This window comes from Crinia signifera, chromosome 1 (assembly GCF_055691185.1).
Source record: "Crinia signifera chromosome 1, ASM5569118v1, whole genome shotgun sequence".
NCBI classification, from domain to species: Eukaryota; Metazoa; Chordata; class Amphibia; order Anura; family Myobatrachidae; genus Crinia; species Crinia signifera.
In genome coordinates, this window is record NC_139217.1 from 480,152,222 (window position 1) to 480,171,745 (window position 19,524).

The 19,524-nt window shown below is 52.6% G+C and overlaps 1 protein-coding gene across 1 annotated transcript in view; it reads right to left on the reverse strand.

Annotated features, from left to right (window-relative positions):
* GBA2 (glucosylceramidase beta 2) overlaps nucleotides 1-19,524 on the reverse strand; it is a 109,220-nt gene that overhangs the window by 78,073 nt on the left and 11,623 nt on the right. The window contains exons 3-4 of the mRNA XM_083155490.1: nucleotides 9,793-10,061; nucleotides 913-1,004 (exon numbers count right to left, since the gene is read on the reverse strand). Of these exons, the coding sequence (XP_083011616.1) occupies nucleotides 913-1,004; nucleotides 9,793-9,968 (268 nt within the window). The 5' untranslated portion in view covers nucleotides 9,969-10,061. The remainder of the gene's footprint in view (nucleotides 1-912; nucleotides 1,005-9,792; nucleotides 10,062-19,524) is intronic.

Below are 19,524 nucleotides of genomic sequence, written 5' to 3' on the forward strand. Positions count from 1 at the left end.
TGTCTGCTCTATAGCATCAGCGTTTCCCTCTATTACAGGCTGGTTCATATATAATTTTATTACAGCATGAAAGCAATTAATTCAAAACTCTGCAGACACTTCCACAGTAGTTTTAGTTGACAGCGTGCCACGTGTAGTGACCCCGCTGTGCGCACATAATGTAATCTATGCAGTATTAACAAGCGCAGTACAGCGCAGATAGCCTTTAATTAACAGCGTGTGCTGTAGTACATTTCTCCGGCGGACAGACTCTAACAGGGTGGGTCGGTCACATATACATCAGTGCCGTGTCCCCCCTGTCTTTTCCTAACATACGTTTCGCACAACGCTTACTCATAGGACCAAAAAAAAAAAACAGGGGGGGGGGGGGATATGGATGCAGGAGAGATATAGGAGGGGACAGCAGAGGAGATACGGGGGGGATATGGCTGCAGGAGAGATATAGGAGGGGACAGCAGAGGAGATACAGGGGGGGGGGGATATGGCTGCAGGAGAGATATAGGAGGGGACAGCAGAGGAGATACGGGGGGGGATATGGCTGCAGGAGAGATATAGGAGGGGAGAGCAGAGGAGATACAGGGGGGGGGGATATGGCTGCAGGAGAGATATAGGAGGGGACAGCAGAGGAGATACGGGGGGGGATATGGCTGCAGGAGAGATATAGGAGGGGGCAGCAGAGGAGATACAGGGGGGGGGATATGGCTGTAAGGGAGATATAGGAGGGGAGAGATACGGGGGGGGGATATGGATGCAGGAGAGATATAGGAGGGGACAGCAGAGGAGATACGGGGGGGGATATGGCTGCAGGAGAGATATAGGAGGGGAGAGCAGAGGAGATACAGGGGGGGGGGGGGGGGTATGGCTGTCAGGGAGATACAGGAGGGGGTATGTTGGGGTGTGTACGTTCCTTACCGTAGATTTGCCGTAGCGGTATAGAGTTGAACATATCTATAAATGGAGCTTTCTTCTCTACGTAGGTCTTCCGGCACCAGAAGAAGAGATACCTGTATAGTGAGGACAGTACGGATTATACATAGAAGTCGCACTCTATATACAGTACCCCCCCCCCTGCATCGTATCCGACACAGAAGATGTGGAGCAAATAACAAATAGGACAAAATCCCAGATTCACCCCCTAATGTCAGACCTTTGTAGAGACACCTTTAGCGGCTGCAAGTCGCTGTGGATAAGTCTCTATGTGCTCGCCACATCTTGTCGCTGGGATCTTTGCCCATTCCTCATGGCTGCTCCAGCTCCTTCATGATTCAAGATTACTTTACAGGTATTCTGCGTCCCCTCGCCACGCTTCGGGCTCGGTGTCTCACTACGCTCGTCACACTATATAAAATCATCTCCACCCCGACGTGGATAGTGGGGGTATGAAAAGGTCGGAGGACGCGTTCCGCCGCCGCTCGCCGCGCTTCGGGGTGGCGTGGATACAGGGGGGTGACGCAAAACAATGCCAGAAGTGCTTACAACTGTAAGCACCCATCACATGTAAATCACATGTCATAGTAAGCACCCCTCACATGTAACTCACATCACATGTCATAGTAAGCACCCCCGTAAATCACATCACATGTCATAGTAAGCACCCATCAAATGTAAATCACATGTCATAGTAAGCACCCATCAAATGTAAATCACATGTCATAGTAAGCACCCCTCACATGTAAATCACATGTCATAGTAAGCACCCCTCACATGTCATAGTAAGCACCCCTCACATCTCATGTCATAGTAAGCACCCCTCACATCACATGTCATAGTAAGCACCCCTCACATGTCATAGTAAGCACCCCTCACATCTCATGTCATAGTAAGCACCCCTCACATCACATGTCATAGTAAGCACCCCTCACATGTCATAGTAAGCACCCCTCACATCTCATGTCATAGTAAGCACCCCTCACATCACATGTCATAGTAAGCACCCCTCACATGTCATAGTAAGCACCCCTCACATCACATGTCATAGTAAGCACCCCTCACATCTCATGTCATAGTAAGCACCCCTCACATCACATGTCATAGTAAGCACCCCTCACATGTCATAGTAAGCACCCCTCACATCACATGTCATAGTAAGCACCCCTCACATGTCATAGTAAGCACCCCTCACATCTCATGCCATGCCATCCTATGCGATATTTCATTGTATACGCAGTTCTGTGCACTTAATATGGACATTGCATCGCACAGCCCTATACACGGTACGCAATGCGATTTTCCTACGCAGAATAGCCCACTAAGCTATTTGCTTAGTGGGCGCCGTGCTATGAAACAAGTACCCTCAAAACGTGCCCCGTCCATGAGTTTTGGTGGGTGGCCCTCTCTTGGCAGGTTTGTTGTGGTACCATGTTCTTTCCACATGAAGATGATAGATTTGATGGTGTTCCGGGATCATCAAAGATATGGATATCCTTTTATAACCCAACCCTGACTTGTTTGGAGAGCTCCTTGGTCTTCATGGTGCGATGCCTCTTGCTTAGTGCAGGAGCAGCCTCTGGGGCCACGCCGACAAGGTGTGTTTATACAGACCGATCATGTGACACAGGTGGACTTCATTTCACTAATTATGGCACTTCTGAAGGTAATTGGCTGCACCGGAACTTTTGAGGGGCTTCATAGCAAAGGAGGTGAATACGTATACACATTGCAATTTTCAGATTTGTATTTTTTTTATTAAACGTATAAATATTTTTCTCATGTCACTTCACAAGCTTAGATTCATTTGTGCTGATCCATCATATAAAAATCAGATTAAAAAAGGGATTTTTGTAAGAACTTACCATTCAGATCCCTTTCCGAGTCCATCCTGGTGACACAGCTCAACCTGGGATGTAGTCAGGTCCGGAGGAGCCAAGGCACCTCTGCTAGGACTTTAAGAGGCCGGCTCCTCCCCTGCTGCATCCCAGAAGACCCCAGTTCATCTTCCAGAGCCCACTAGGATACATTACTCAGCACAGGGCATGAACATATAAATATGCACAATCCATATAAACCAAATAACATGAAAACAGAACATGAAACGGTGTAAATACTTACGGAGCATAAGGGAGGGAGCAGGATGGACTCAGAGAAATGGATCCGAACGGTAAGTCCTTACAAAAATCATCCATCCTAGTGACACAGCTTAACCATGGGACGTTCAAGAGCTGGTGCTTTGGGAGGGTCTGCTCAGGTCCGCAGCCTGTAGCACTGCTGCTCTGATGCATCCTCTGACACGAACCCATGGAAATTAGTGAAGGTGCGAACAGAGCACCAGGTGGCAGTCCTGCATAACTGCTCCGCTGAAGCCCCGTGACGCACAGCCCAAGAGGAAGCAACTGACCTTGTGGTATGGGCATTAACCCTAGCCAGAACTGGTCACCTAGGCCAGCCACCCTTTCTTGTAAAGAACCAGTAACGTATCATCCAACCATGATAACATGTCCCTATTTCTAGCCTCCTCCAGAGAGCAAAACACTGGGAGCATAATCTCTTTGTTCAAATGAAAATTTGAAACTACCTTAGGTAGAAACGTAGGCACCATATGGAGAATGGTCCTGTCATCATGAAACACCAGAATAGGAGGCTTACAAGATAAAGCCCCTAACATTGAAACTCTCCTGGCCGATGCAATGGCCGATGCGAAAGGAACTTCAGATCAGAAGATCTCAATGGTTCGAAAGGTGGCTTCTGCAATATGGAAAGCACCAAGGATAAGTCCCATGGAGCCCCTGGCTGGCAATAAAGAGACTTAATGCACACAATGCCTTGCAAAAAGGTCTGCATCGCCGGAAGAAGAGCCACCCTTAGTCAAGACTTAGGACTCAATCCAGCCGAGAATACATCTTGGAAATCCAAAAGCCTAGCCAGCTTAAACCTTGTGTGAACCTTTTGTCGTTCACACCAACTGATATATATCTTCCAAACTTTATGATAGCTTGCCGAAGAAACCGGGTTTCCTGGCCTTCAGTATGAATAGTCTGAATAACCGCATCTGAAAACCTCTTCTTTTTTAACAATGAGGCTTCAAAGCCAGGCCATCAAGCTTATCTGAGCTAGGTCTTGAGGTAAGAAAGGGCCTTGTTTGCAGATCTGGACGCAGAGGAAGAAGTCAAGGTGGTGCCACCGATAATCGGAGGATGTCCGAGTACCAGGTCCTCCATGGCCAATCCGGTGCTACTAGAATGACTTGGATCTTCTGCTCTTTTCTCTTCTTGAGTACCTGAGCTATCATGGGAAATGGAATGTCCATAAAAGCCCGCTCTCCCTCCTGTAACCGGAATGTAGAGGAAATCTACCTCTACATTCCGGTTCCCCAGAATGAAAATTGCAGAGAGCCGGAACATGAAGCTCTGCCCACCTGAAAATCAATGACACTTCCCGCATAGCCATCTGGCTGCGAGTGTCACCATGATGATTCACATAGGCCACAGCTGTGGCATTGTCTGACTGAATTCACACAGGGAACCCAGTTAAGACCTCCTTGGCTTGTTGAAGCGCCTTTAATAGCGCTCCGAGTTCAAACACGTTTATCGTAAGAGATGATTCCGTCCGAGACCAAAGTCCCTGAAGCCTGAGGTACAGAGCTATCGCTCCCCAACCCCCTGAGGCTTGCATTGGTGGCGACTACCAGGGGTTAAAGTGGGGGGGAACTGGGTGGAACTGAGTTCCACCACCTGGTTTGGGAGGGGGAACTCAGTTCCACCTCCAGCACAACCCTGCACAGTAATTTCAACAGAAATGCCGGACCCAGGAGTTCCTCTTCTGGCTCAGTATATGTGATGTCATGCCATCACTGCCACTGAAGTGAAGAAAAGCCACTAACAGAAGAAGGCTTTGTGGATGCTGAAGACGATATATTCTACTTATACATGTATGTGTGGGGTTTTTGTGTGACCACACCCCTCCCTTGTGAAACCACTGTCCCTTTATTAAGTATGGCAGGTAGGGCACAAATTTACAGTTTGAAGTGGGTCCCGAATGCCCCGGCACTGACTTGGTCTCAGTCTAATAGGGAAGGGGGGGGGGGAGACTGAGACAGGGGAAATGAGTTCCACCACCTCTCTAGGACCACTTTAAGCCCTGGCGACTACAATCCAGGACAGACTCTGCAGAGAGCGACCCAATTGTAGGTTTTCTAAATCCATACACCATTGAAAAGACCCCGTCATCTTTTGTGACAAGAGTATCTTTTCCTGCTTCATGGCTTTGGGGTCCCCTGACCAAAAGTTCAGAATGTTCCACTGAAATATCCGTGAATGTGGTCACCATTTTGTCCAACAGTTTCAGGCACATTCAAACCGATGGTCTGCGCAATTGAAGGAGTAGAATTACAAATTGACATATTCCTTTGGCTTTGTCCTCTGGCAGAAACACCCGATGTAAATGTGTGTCCAGTATCACTTCCAGAAACCGCAATTTCTGTGTCGGAACCAACTGGGACTTGTTGAAGTTCAGAATATATCCAAGATCTTGTAAAACCTGTACCGCCACTCTGAGGTGTTCCTGTAGTGACTCCTCAGACTCCAACTTGAAAAGTAGGTCATCTAAATATGGAATAATGACTATTCCCTGCAGTCTGAGTGCTGCTGCCATGACTGCCGTAATTTTTGTGAACACTTTGGGTGCAGTTACCAGACCAAAGGGAAAGGCCTGGAACTGAAAATGCAGTGGTCCCACTGCAAACCGTAGTAGAGACGGATGCTCCTGCCAAATAGGAAAATGTATATACGTGTTCTGAATGTCTATGGAAACCGAAAATTCTCCCGGCTTCATGCTCTGAAGAGACTCCATTATGAAGTGATCCACCCACAGATGCTTGTTCAGGGACTTCAGGTTTAGGATAGGCCTGAAAGAGGAATGGAATCCCTTCTTTCGCTCCCCCGAATCACCACTCCGTTCTGAGTGAGGGAGGACATCCCCCCCCCCCCCCCAAAGAGCTTGTCTCATACAGCAGGGGTTCCCAATCTTTTTTGAATCACGGCACCCTAGAGTATTACAATATTTTCATGGCACCTCTAGGCCAAAAAAAATAAAATGAATTCGATTGGGTTTATATGCGACTCCTAGGGTCAGTTATGTGGTAAGGGGCAGTAATTGCTTCTTGGTCCTGGACCACCAACCCAGTGTCCCGAGGCACCCCAGGGAGCCATGGCACACAGTTTGGGAACCACTGTCATACAGGCTTCCCATGGTAAGGTGGTCAGAAGAAAACGTTTCTCCCCTGAGATTAATCCTGTAACATTCCGAAATTACATTCTGCACCCAAGGGTCCTGTGTGGACTGCAACCAGCTGGTCCGAAACTGCAGGAGTCGACCCCCCACTCTGAAACCAGACCGGGGGAGCCCTCACCTTGTCATGCCGAGGATTTAACCTCGGACTTTGAGGAGGTTTTCTTAGGGAAGGAACCAAAACGGGGTTTGACAGATTCACCCCTGCTAGAGGGACACTTACCTGTCCCATAGCAGACGCTCCCCCCTGAAAGGAGGAACAGAAGGAATGACGAAAGGCCCTATATATAGAAGTACACTGTTTTGCCGCAGGTACTCTTTCCCCCCGTAGCCTGGTTTATAAGAGACTCCAACTCAGCACCAAAAAGGAATCCCCCTTTAAATGCTAAGGTTTCCAGTGACTTCTTGGATTCACTATCAGCCTCCCAAGCCTTGAGCCATAATGCTCTTCTAGCAACGACTGTGGTGGCTGAGTGACGCCTTGGACGCCATTACTGCGACTTGCTGTCCTGCCTCACATACATATTCTGCAGCAAACCGTTTTGTCACTGGCTGTAGTCCAGCACACACTGCATCCGCCCATACAATCATGGCCTTTGAGACCAATGTAGAAGCAATTTCTGTACACAATACAAATCCCACCCCTTCAAAAGGTGGCTTTAAGGCAGCCCTCTATCTTTTCATCCACAGGGTCCTTAAATGCTGCTCCCCCCTGTATGGGGAGGGCTGTAGCCTTCGACATACGGGCCACAGGTGCAACCACTATGGGAACTTTTTCCCACAACTTAATGTGATCCTCAGGCATGAGATACAAATGATCCAGTGTTTCCCACGCCTCACTTATTAGGCCAGACAAACCCCGGCTGAACCGGGTCTACATCAGCAATGTCTAATGTCTGGGGTAAACCCCAGGGGTAGAGGTATCAATGTCCTCCTTTTGCACCCAGGGATTTTCCTCAGAAATTTCAGAACAGGTTGTTGGGCATGGGTCTTCAACCTGTGGCCCTCCAGATGTTGTGATACTACATGTCCCAGCATGCATTGCCACATTTTTTCCTATAAGAGCATGCCGGGACATGTAGTTCCACAACATCCGGAGGGCCACAGGTTGAAGACCTGTGTTGTAGGGAAAGCGTTGTCCTTTCCAGTGGTGCACAAAAATGTATTAAAAATTACCCTGTATTGAAAATCAGATAAAAAAGCTGCGAAATATTTAAACAATGACATACAACATACAATAGTGAGAATCACGATACAAGTGTGTTAAATGAAAGGGCGACAGGTGGACGGCACACTGGACACTTCTGTGTGCATTGTGTATTATTATTGATGTGGTAACAAAGTATCGGGAATAAGTATTAATATCCATGTGTGTGGTATGTTCACACTCTACCCCTAGTCACACTTAGAAGGGAGACACTGTACGGGGGGGGGAAGGAGGGAGGGAGACCCTGCACGGGGGGGGGGTTGGGGGGAAGGAGACCCTGCACAGGGGTTAGAAGGGAAGGAGACACTGCACGGGGGGGTAGGAGGGAAGGAGACCTTGCACGGTGGTAGGAGGGAGACCCTGCACGGTGGTAGGAGGGAGGGAGACCCTGCACGGGGGTAGGAGGGAGGGAGACCCTGCACGGGGGTAGGAGGGAGGGAGACCCTGCACGGGGGGGTAGGAGGGAGGGAGACCCTGCACGGGGGGGTAGGAGGGAGGGAGACCCTGCACGGGGGGGTAGGAGGGAGACCCTGCACGGGGGGGTAGGAGGGAGGGAGACCCTGCACGGGGGGGTAGGAGGGAGGGAGACCCTGCACGGGGGGGTAGGAGGGAGGGAGACACTGCACGGTGGTAGGAGGGAGGGAGACACTGCACGGTGGTAGGAGGGAGGGAGACACTGTACGGGGGTAGGAGGGAGGGATACACTGTACGGGGGTAGGAGGGAGGGATACGCTGTACGGGGGTAGGAGGGAGGGAGACGCTGCACGGGGGTAGGAGGGATACACTGTACGGTGGTAGCAGGGAGGGATACACTGTACGGGGGTAGGAGGGAGGGATACACTGTACGGGGGTAGGAGGGAGGGATACACTGCACGGGGGTAGGAGGGAGGGATACACTGCACGGTGGTAGGAGGGAGGGAGACACTGCACGGTGGTAGGAGGGAGGGAGACACTGTACGGGGGTAGGAGGGATACACTGTACCGGGGTAGGAGGGAGGGAGACACTGTACGGGGGTAGGAGGGAGGGATACACTGTACGGGGGTAGGAGGGAGGGATACACTGTACGGGGGTAGGAGGGATACACTGTACGGTGGTAGCAGGGAGGGATACACTGTACAGGGGTAGGAGGGAGGGATACACTGTACGGGGGTAGGAGGGAGGGATACACTGCTCGGGGGTAGGAGGGAGGGAGACGCTGCTCAGGGGTAGGAGGGAGGGAGACGCTGCTCAGGGGTAGGAGGGAGGGAGACACTGCGTGAGGGTAGGAGGGAGGGAGACACTGTACCGGGGTAGGAGGGAGGGAGACGCTGCTCGGGGGTAGGAGGGAGGGAGACGCTGCTCGGGGGTAGGAGGGAGGGAGACGCTGCTCAGGGGTAGGAGGGAGGGAGACACTGCGTGAGGGTAGGAGGGAGGGATACACTGTACCGGGGTAGGAGGGAGGGAGACGCTGCTCGGGGGTAGGAGGGAGGGAGACGCTGCTCGGGGGTAGGAGGGAGGAAAAGACGCTGCATGGAGGTAGGAAGGAGACACTGCATGGAGGTAGGAAGGAGACACTGCATGGAGGTAGGAAGGAGACACTGCATGGAGGTAGGAAGGAGACACTGCATGGAGGTAGGAAGGAGACACTGCATGGAGGTAGGAAGGAGACACTGCATGGAGGTAGGAAGGAGACACTGCATGGAGGTAGGAAGGAGACACTGCATGGAGGTAGGAAGGAGACACTGCATGGAGGTAGGAAGGAGACACTGCATGGAGGTAGGAAGGAGACACTGCATGGAGGTAGGAAGGAGACACTGCATGGAGGTAGGAAGGAGACACTGCATGGAGGTAGGAAGGAGACACTGCATGGAGGTAGGAAGGAGACACTGCATGGAGGTAGGAAGGAAACACTGCATGGAGGTAGGAAGGAGACACTGCATGGAGGTAGGAAGGAGACACTGCATGGAGGTAGGAAGGAGACACTGCATGGAGGTAGGAAGGAGACACTGCATGGAGGTAGGAAGGAGACACTGAATGGAGGTAGGAAGGAGACACTGCATGGAGGTAGGAAGGAGACACTGCATGGAGGTAGGAAGGAGACACTGCATGGAGGTAGGAAGGAGACACTGAATGGAGGTAGGAAGGAGACACTGCATGGAGGTAGGAAGGAGACACTGCATGGAGGTAGGAAGGAGACACTGCATGGAGGTAGGAGGGAGACACTGCACAGGAATCGGAGGGACATGGATCCTATTTGCAGCCATACACATTGGTGGGGGGGGATTGCGGACACATTAGCAGTGGGGCAGCATTTACCTGATCACTACGCTCTGACTACAACAGACATTATATAGAGAGACAGCAGGGGACAGAGGGCTCTCACCTGATGCCCAGGGGGATATGTGTTATTACTTCAGAGGGGGACACATTCTCCAGTTGAAAGGGTTTCCTCTTCTCTGTAAATTCATGTGCTAGGCATATCCTCCAGCCGTGCTCGGGCACCCTGTATCCCTGCGATGCCCCCTGGTAGCTTTCCATCAGTTTCCTTGTACTGTCCATGTCTGGCTGCCAGTGAGATGTGTGTCACAGAGGAGAGAGAGTGCCAGGTAATGTGCCGGTCACACCCACAGGGACAAAGGTCTATCGGGATTCCTGAGAACAGAGATCAGAGAGTGGCCGTCACTGTCTGTGTACTCAGTGTGCGGGTATATATACAGTGTGTGTGTGTGTACTCAGTGTGCGGGTATATATACAGTGTGTGTGTGTGTGTGTGTGTGTGTACTCAGTGTGCGGGTATATATACAGAGTGTGTGTGTGTACTCAGTGTGCGGGTATATATACAGTGTGTGTGTGTGTGTGTGTGTGTGTGTACTCAGTGTGCGGGTATATATACAGAGTGTGTGTGTGTGTGTGTGTGTGTGTGTGTGTGTGTGTACTCAGTGTGCGGGTATATATACAGTGTGTGTGTGTGTGTGTGCGGGTACTCAGTGTGCGGGTATATATATACAGTGTGTGTGTGTGTGTGTGCGGGTACTCAGTGTGCGGGTATATATACAGTGCGTGCGTACTCAGCGTACGGGTATATATACAGTGCGTGCGTGCTCAGCGTGCGGGTATATATACAGTGCGTGCGTGCTCAGCGTGCGGGTATATATACAGTGCGTGCGTGCTCAGCGTGCGGGTATATATACAGTGCGTGTGTGCTCAGCGTGCGGGTATATATACAGTGCGTGTGTGCTCAGCGTGCGGGTATATATACAGTGCGTGTGTGCTCAGCGTGCGAGTATATATACAGTGCGTGTGTGCTCAGCGTGCGAGTATATATACAGTGCGTGTGTGCTCAGCGTGCGGGTATATATACAGTGTGTGTGTGTACTCAGTGTGCGGGTATACATACAGTGCGTGTGTGCTCAGTGTGCAGGTATATATACAGTGCGTACGTACCCCACGTGCGGGTATATATACAGTGTGTGTGTACTAAGTGTGCAGGTATATATACAGTGCGTGTGTACTCAGTGTGCAGGTATATATACAGTGCGTGTGTACCCCACGTGCAGGTATATATACAGTGCGTGCGTACTCAGTGTGCAGGTATATATACAGTGCGTGTGTACTCAGCGTGCGGGTATATATACAGTGCGTGCGTACCCCGCAGAATCAGCGTAGTGTTCCCATGGCTAGCGTAGTTATTATAGTCAGCGTCCCTGTCAGAATCAGCGTAGTGTTCCCGCAGCCGGTGTAGTTATTATAGTCAGCGTCGCTGTCAGAATCAGCGTAGTGTTCCCACGGCCAGCGTAGTTATTATAGTCAGCGTCCCTGTCAGAATCAGCGTAGTGTTCCCACGGCCAGCGTAGTTATTATAGTCAGCGTCCCTGTCAGAATCAGCGTAGTGTTCCCACGGCCAGCGTAGTTATTATAGTCAGCGTCCCTGTCAGAATCAGCGTAGTGTTCCCGCAGCCGGCGTAGTTATTATAGTCAGCGTCCCTGTCAGAATCAGCGTAGTGTTCCCGCAGCCGGCGTAGTTATTATAGTCAGCGTCCCTGTCAGAATCAGCGTAGTGTTCCCACGGCAAGTGTAGTTATTATAGTCAGCTTCCCTGTCAGTATCAGCGTAGTGCTCCCACGGCTAGCGTAGTTATTATAGTCAGCGTCTCTGTCAGAATCAGCATAGTGTTCCCATGGCTAGCGTAGTTATTATAGTCAGCAACCCTGTCAGAATCAGCGTAGTGTTCCCACGGCTAGCGTAGTTATTATAGTCAGCGTCCATGTCAGAATCAGCGTAGTGTTCCCGCAGCCGGCGTAGTTATTATAGTCAGCGTCCCTGTCAGAGTCAGCATAGTGTTCCCACGGCTAGCGTAGTTATTATAGTCAGCGTCCCTGTCAGAATCAGCGTAGTGTTCCCATGGCTAGCGTAGTTATTATAGTCAGCGTCCCTGTCAGAATCAGCGTAGTGTTCCCACGGCTAGCGTAGTTATTATAGTCAGCGTCCCTGTCAGAATCAGCGTAGTGTTCCCACGGCTAGCGTAGTTATTATAGTCAGCGTCCCTGTCAGAATCAGCGTAGTGTTCCCACGGCTAGCGTAGTTATTATAGTCAGCGTCCCTGTCAGAATCAGCGTAGTGTTCCCACGGCAAGTGTAGTTATTATAGTCAGCGTCCCTGTCAGAATCAGCGTAGTGTTCCCATGGCTAGCGTAGTTATTATAGTCAGCGTCCCTGTCAGAATCAGCGTAGTGTTCCCACGGCTAGCGTAGTTATTATAGTCAGCGTCCCTGTCAGAATCAGCGTAGTGTTCCCACGGCTAGCGTAGTTATTATAGTCAGCGTCACTGTCAGAATCAGCGTAGTGTTCCCGCTGCCGGCGTAGTTATTATAGTCAGCGTCGCTGTCAGAATCAGCGTAGTGTTCCCATGGCTAGCGTAGTTATTATAGTCAGCGTCCCTGTCAGAATCAGCGTAGTGTTCCCACGGCTAGCGTAGTTATTATAGTCAGCGTCCCTGTCAGAATCAGCGTAGTGTTCCCGCAGCCGGCGTAGTTATTATAGTCAGCGTCCCTGTCAGAATCAGCGTAGTGTTTCCGCAGCCGGCGTAGTTATTATAGTCAGCGTCCCTGTCAGAATCAGCGTAGTGTTCCCATGGCTAGCGTAGTTATTATAGTCAGCATCCCTGTCAGTATCAGCGTAGTGTTCCCACGGCTAGTGTAGTTATTATAGTCAGCGTCCCTGTCAGAATCAGCGTAGTGTTCCCACGGCTAGCGTAGTTATTATAGTCAGCGTCCCTGTCAGAATCAGCGTAGTGTTCCCGCAGCCGGTGTAGTTATTATAGTCCGCGTCGCTGTCAGAATCAGCGTAGTGTTCCCGCAGCCGGCGTAGTTATTATAGTCAGCGTCCCTGTCAGAATCAGCGTAGTGTTCCCATGGCTAGCGTAGTTATTATAGTCAGCGTCCCTGTCAGAATCAGCGTAGTGTTCCCACGGCTAGCGTAGTTATTATAGTCAGCGTCCCTGTCAGAATCAGCATAGTGTTCCCGCAGCCAGCGTAGTTATTATAGTCAGCGTCCCTGTCAGAATCAGCGTAGTGTTCCCACGGCTAGCGTAGTTATTATAGTCAGCGTCCCTGTCAGAATCAGCGTAGTGTTCCCGCAGCCGGCGTAGTTATTATAGTCAGCGTCCCTGTCAGAATCAGCGTAGTGTTCCCACGGCTAGTGTAGTTATTATAGTCAGCGTCCCTGTCAGAATCAGCGTAGTGTTCCCACGGCTAGCGTAGTTATTATAGTCAGCGTCCCTGTCAGAATCAGCGTAGTGTTCCCACGGCTAGCGTAGTTATTATAGTCAGCGTCCCTGTCAGAATCAGCGTAGTGTTCCCACGGCTAGCGTAGTTATTATAGTCAGCGTCACTGTCAGAATCAGCGTAGTGTTCCCGCAGCCGGCGTAGTTATTATAGTCAGCGTCCCTGTCAGAATCAGCGTAGTGTTCCCACGGCTAGTGTAGTTATTATAGTCAGCGTCCCTGTCAGAATCAGCGTAGTGTTCCCACGGCTAGCGTAGTTATTATAGTCAGCGTCCCTGTCAGAATCAGCGTAGTGTTCCCACGGCTAGCGTAGTTATTATAGTCAGCGTCCCTGTCAGAATCAGCGTAGTGTTCCCACGGCTAGCGTAGTTATTATAGTCAGCGTCCCTGTCAGAATCAGCGTAGTGTTCCCACGGCTAGCGTAGTTATTATAGTCAGCGTCACTGTCAGAATCAGCGTAGTGTTCCCGCTGCCGGCGTAGTTATTATAGTCAGCGTCGCTGTCAGAATCAGCGTAGTGTTCCCATGGCTAGCGTAGTTATTATAGTCAGCGTCCCTGTCAGAATCAGCGTAGTGTTCCCACGGCTAGCGTAGTTATTATAGTCAGCGTCCCTGTCAGAATCAGCGTAGTGTTCCCGCAGCCGGCGTAGTTATTATAGTCAGCGTCCCTGTCAGAATCAGCGTAGTGTTTCCGCAGCCGGCGTAGTTATTATAGTCAGCGTCCCTGTCAGAATCAGCGTAGTGTTCCCATGGCTAGCGTAGTTATTATAGTCAGCATCCCTGTCAGTATCAGCGTAGTGTTCCCACGGCTAGTGTAGTTATTATAGTCAGCGTCCCTGTCAGAATCAGCGTAGTGTTCCCACGGCTAGCGTAGTTATTATAGTCAGCGTCCCTGTCAGAATCAGCGTAGTGTTCCCGCAGCCGGTGTAGTTATTATAGTCCGCGTCGCTGTCAGAATCAGCGTAGTGTTCCCGCAGCCGGCGTAGTTATTATAGTCAGCGTCCCTGTCAGAATCAGCGTAGTGTTCCCATGGCTAGCGTAGTTATTATAGTCAGCGTCCCTGTCAGAATCAGCGTAGTGTTCCCACGGCTAGCGTAGTTATTATAGTCAGCGTCCCTGTCAGAATCAGCATAGTGTTCCCGCAGCCAGCGTAGTTATTATAGTCAGCGTCCCTGTCAGAATCAGCGTAGTGTTCCCACGGCTAGCGTAGTTATTATAGTCAGCGTCCCTGTCAGAATCAGCGTAGTGTTCCCGCAGCCGGCGTAGTTATTATAGTCAGCGTCCCTGTCAGAATCAGCGTAGTGTTCCCACGGCTAGCGTAGTTATTATAGTCAGCGTCCCTGTCAGAATCAGCGTAGTGTTTCCGCAGCCGGCGTAGTTATTATAGTCAGCGTCCCTGTCAGAATCAGCGTAGTGTTCCCATGGCTAGCGTAGTTATTATAGTCAGCATCCCTGTCAGTATCAGCGTAGTGTTCCCACGGCTAGTGTAGTTATTATAGTCAGCGTCCCTGTCAGAATCAGCGTAGTGTTCCCATGGCTAGCGTAGTTATTATAGTCAGCGTCCCTGTCAGAATCAGCGTAGTGTTCCCGCAGCCGGCGTAGTTATTATAGTCAGCGTCCCTGTCAGAATCAGCGTAGTGTTCCCACGGCTAGCGTAGTTATTATAGTCAGCGTCCCTGTCAGAATCAGCGTAGTGTTCCCGCAGCCGGTGTAGTTATTATAGTCCGCGTCGCTGTCAGAATCAGCGTAGTGTTCCCGCAGCCGGCGTAGTTATTATAGTCAGCGTCCCTGTCAGAATCAGCGTAGTGTTCCCACGGCTAGCGTAGTTATTATAGTCAGCGTCCCTGTCAGAATCAGCATAGTGTTCCCGCAGCCAGCGTAGTTATTATAGTCAGCGTCCCTGTCAGAATCAGCGTAGTGTTCCCATGGCTAGCGTAGTTATTATAGTCAGCGTCACTGTCAGAATCAGCGTAGTGTTCCCACGGCTAGCGTAGTTATTATAGTCAGCGTCCCTGTCAGAATCAGCGTAGTGTTCCCGCAGCCGGCGTAGTTATTATAGTCAGCGTCCCTGTCAGAATCAGCGTAGTGTTCCCGCAGCCGGCGTAGTTATTATAGTCAGCGTCCCTGTCAGAATCAGCGTAGTGTTCCCATGGCCAGCGTAGTTATTATAGTCAGCGTCCCTGTCAGAATCAGCGTAGTGTTCCCCCAGCCAGCATAGTTATTATAGTCAGCGTAGAGTCACTGTCAGAATCAGCGTAGTGTTCCTGCAGCCGGCGTAGTTATTATAGTCAGCGTCAGCTCCCTACCATCTCCTCTTCATCTTGTGGGTGATCAATGGAAATTGAACATCTCAGCAGAATTTGGGACACGATCACCTACTAATCTTTGGAATCGCCTTTCCGCAACAATGACTGCGACCCTGTTACACTGCCTGCCTTGTCCTGACTGCGACCTTGTACACTGCCTGCCTTGTCCTGACTGCGACCCTGTTACACTGCCTGCCTTGTCCTGACTGCGACCCTGTTACACTGCCTGCCTTGTCCTGACTGCGAACCTGTTACACTGCCTGCCTTGTCCTGACTTACCTGCGACCCTGTTACACTGCCTGCCTTGTCCTGACTGTGACCCTGTTACACTGCCTGCCTTGTCCTGACTGCGACCCTGTTACACTGCCTGCCTTGTCCTGACTGCGACCCTGTTAGGCTGCCTGCCCTGTCCTGACTGCGACCCTGTTACGCTGCCTGCCCTGTCTGCGACCCTGTTACGCTGCCTGCCTTGTCCTGACTGCGACCCTGTTACGCTGCCTGCCCTGTCCGCGACCCTGTTACGCTGCCTGCCTTGTCCTGACTGCAACCCTGTTACGCTGCCTGCCCTGTCTGCGACCCTGTTACGCTGCCTGCCCTGTCCTGACTGCGACCCTGTTACGCTGCCTGCCCTGTACTGACTGCGACCCTGTTACGCTGCCTGCCCTGTCCTGACTGCGACCCTGTTACGCTGCCTGCCTTGTCCTGACTGCGACCCTGTTACACTGCCTGCCTTGTCCTGACTGCGACCCTGTTACACTGCCTGCCTTGTCCTGACTGCGACCCTGTTACACTGCCTGCCTTGTCCTGACTGCGACCCTGTTACACTGCCTGCCCTGTCCTGACTGCGACCCTGTTACGCTGCCTGCCTTGTCCTGACTGCGACCCTGTTACACTGCCTGCCTTGTCCTGACTGCGACCCTGTTACACTGCCTGCCTTGTCCTGACTGCGACCCTGTTACGCTGCCTGCCTTGTCCTGACTGCGACCCTGTTAGGCTGCCTGCCTTGTCCTGACTGCGACCCTGTTACACTGCCTGCCCTGTCCTGACTGCAACCCTGTTACACTGCCTGCCCTGTCCTGACTGCGACCCTGTTACACTGCCTGCCTTGTCCTGACTGCGACCCTGTTACACTGCCTGCCTTGTCCTGACTGCGACCCTGTTACACTGCCTGCCTTGTCCTGACTGCGACCCTGTTACACTGCCTGCCTTGTCCTGACTGCGACCCTGTTACACTGCCTGCCTTGTCCTGACTGCGACCCTGTTACACTGCCTGCCTTGTCCTGACTGCGACCCTGTTACGCTGCCTGCCTTGTCCTGACTGCGACCCTGTTAGGCTGCCTGCCTTGTCCTGACTGCGACCCTGTTACACTGCCTGCCCTGTCCTGACTGCAACCCTGTTACACTGCCTGCCCTGTCCTGACTGCGACCCTGTTACACTGCCTGCCTTGTCCTGACTGCGACCCTGTTACGCTGCCTGCCTTGTCCTGACTGCGACCCTGTTAGGCTGCCTGCCTTGTCCTGACTGCGACCCTGTTACGCTGCCTGCCTTGTCCTGCCTGCGACCCTGTTACGCTGCCTGCCTTGTCCTGACTGCGACCCTGTTACACTGCCTGCCCTGTCCTGACTGCGACCCTGTTACGCTGCCTGCCTTGTCCTGACTGCGACCCTGTTACACTGCCTGCCTTGTCCTGACTGCGACCCTGTTACACTGCCTGCCTTGTCCTGACTGCGACCCTGTTACGCTGCCTGCCTTGTCCTGACTGCGACCCTGTTACACTGCCTGCCTTGTCCTGACTGCGAACCTGTTACACTGCCTGCCCTGTCCTGACTGCGACCCTGTTACGCTGCCTGCCTTGTCCTGACTGCGACCCTGTTACACTGCCTGCCTTGTCCTGACTGCGACCCTGTTACACTGCCTGCCTTGTCCTGACTGCGACCCTGTTAGGCTGCCTGCCTTACCTGCGACCCTGTTACGCTGCCTGCCTTGTCCTGCCTGCGACCCTGTTACTCTGCCTGCCTTGTCCTGCCTGCGACCCTGTTACGCTGCCTGCCTTGTCCTGCCTGCGACCCTGTTACACTGCCTGCCCTGTCCTGACTGCAACCCTGTTACACTGCCTGCCCTGTCCTGACTGCGACCCTGTTACACTGCCTGCCTTGTCCTGACTGCGACCCTGTTACACTGCCTGCCTTGTCCTGACTGCGACCCTGTTACACTGCCTGCCTTGTCCTGACTGCGACCCTGTTACACTGCCTGCCTTGTCCTGACTGCGACCCTGTTACACTGCCTGCCTTGTCCTGACTGCGACCCTGTTACACTGCCTGCCTTGTCCTGACTGCGACCCTGTTACGCTGCCTGCCTTGTCCTGACTGCGACCCTGTTAGGCTGCCTGCCTTGTCCTGACTGTGACCCTGTTACGCTGCCTGCCCTGTCTGCGACCCTGTTACGCTGCCTGCCCTGTCCTGACTGCGACCCTGTTACGCTGCCTGCCCTGTACTGACTGCGACCCTGTTACGCTGCCTGCCCTATCCTGACTGCGACCCTGTTACGCTGCCTGCCTTGTCCTGACTGCGACCCTGTTACACTGCCTGCCTTGTCCTGACTGCGACCCTGTTACACTGCCTGCCTTGTCCTGACTGCGACCCTGTTACACTGCCTGCCTTGTCCTGACTGCGACCCTGTTACACTGCCTGCCCTGTCCTGACTGCGACCCTGTTACGCTGCCTGCCTTGTCCTGACTGCGACCCTGTTACACTGCCTGCCTTGTCCTGACTGCGACCCTGTTACACTGCCTGCCTTGTCCTGACTGCGACCCTGTTACGCTGCCTGCCTTGTCCTGACTGCGACCCTGTTAGGCTGCCTGCCTTGTCCTGACTGCGACCCTGTTACACTGCCTGCCCTGTCCTGACTGCAACCCTGTTACACTGCCTGCCCTGTCCTGACTGCGACCCTGTTACGCTGCCTGCCTTGTCCTGACTGCGACCCTGTTACGCTGCCTGCCTTGTCCTGACTGCGACCCTGTTAGGCTGCCTGCCTTGTCCTGACTGCGACCCTGTTACGCTGCCTGCCTTGTCCTGCCTGCGACCCTGTTACGCTGCCTGCCTTGTCCTGACTGCGACCCTGTTACACTGCCTGCCCTGTCCTGACTGCGACCCTGTTACGCTGCCTGCCTTGTCCTGACTGCGACCCTGTTACACTGCCTGCCTTGTCCTGACTGCGACCCTGTTACGCTGCCTGCCTTGTCCTGACTGCGACCCTGTTACGCTGCCTGCCTTGTCCTGACTGCGACCCTGTTACGCTGCCTGCCTTGTCCTGACTGCGACCCTGTTACACTGCCTGCCTTGTCCTGACTGCGAACCTGTTACACTGCCTGCCCTGTCCTGACTGCGACCCTGTTACGCTGCCTGCCTTGTCCTGACTGCGACCCTGTTACGCTGCCTGCCTTGTCCTGACTGCGACCCTGTTACACTGCCTGCCTTGTCCTGACTGCGACCCTGTTAGGCTGCCTGCCTTGTCCTGCCTTACCTGCGACCCTGTTACGCTGCCTGCCTTGTCCTGCCTGTGACCCTGTTACTCTGCCTGCCTTGTCCTGCCTGCGACCCTGTTACGCTGCCTGCCTTGTCCTGCCTGCGACCCTGTTACTCTGCCTGCCTTGTCCTGACTGCGACCCTGTTAGGCTGCCTGCCTTGTCCTGACTGCGACCCTGTTACACTGCCTGCCCTGTCCTGACTGCAACCCTGTTACACTGCCTGCCCTGTCCTGACTGCGACCCTGTTACACTGCCTGCCTTGTCCTGACTGCGACCCTGTTACACTGCCTGCCTTGTCCTGACTGCGACCCTGTTACACTGCCTGCCTTGTCCTGACTGCGACCCTGTTACACTGCCTGCCTTGTCCTGACTGCGACCCTGTTACACTGCCTGCCTTGTCCTGACTGCGACCCTGTTACACTGCCTGCCTTGTCCTGACTGCGACCCTGTTACGCTGCCTGCCTTGTCCTGACTGCGACCCTGTTAGGCTGCCTGCCTTGTC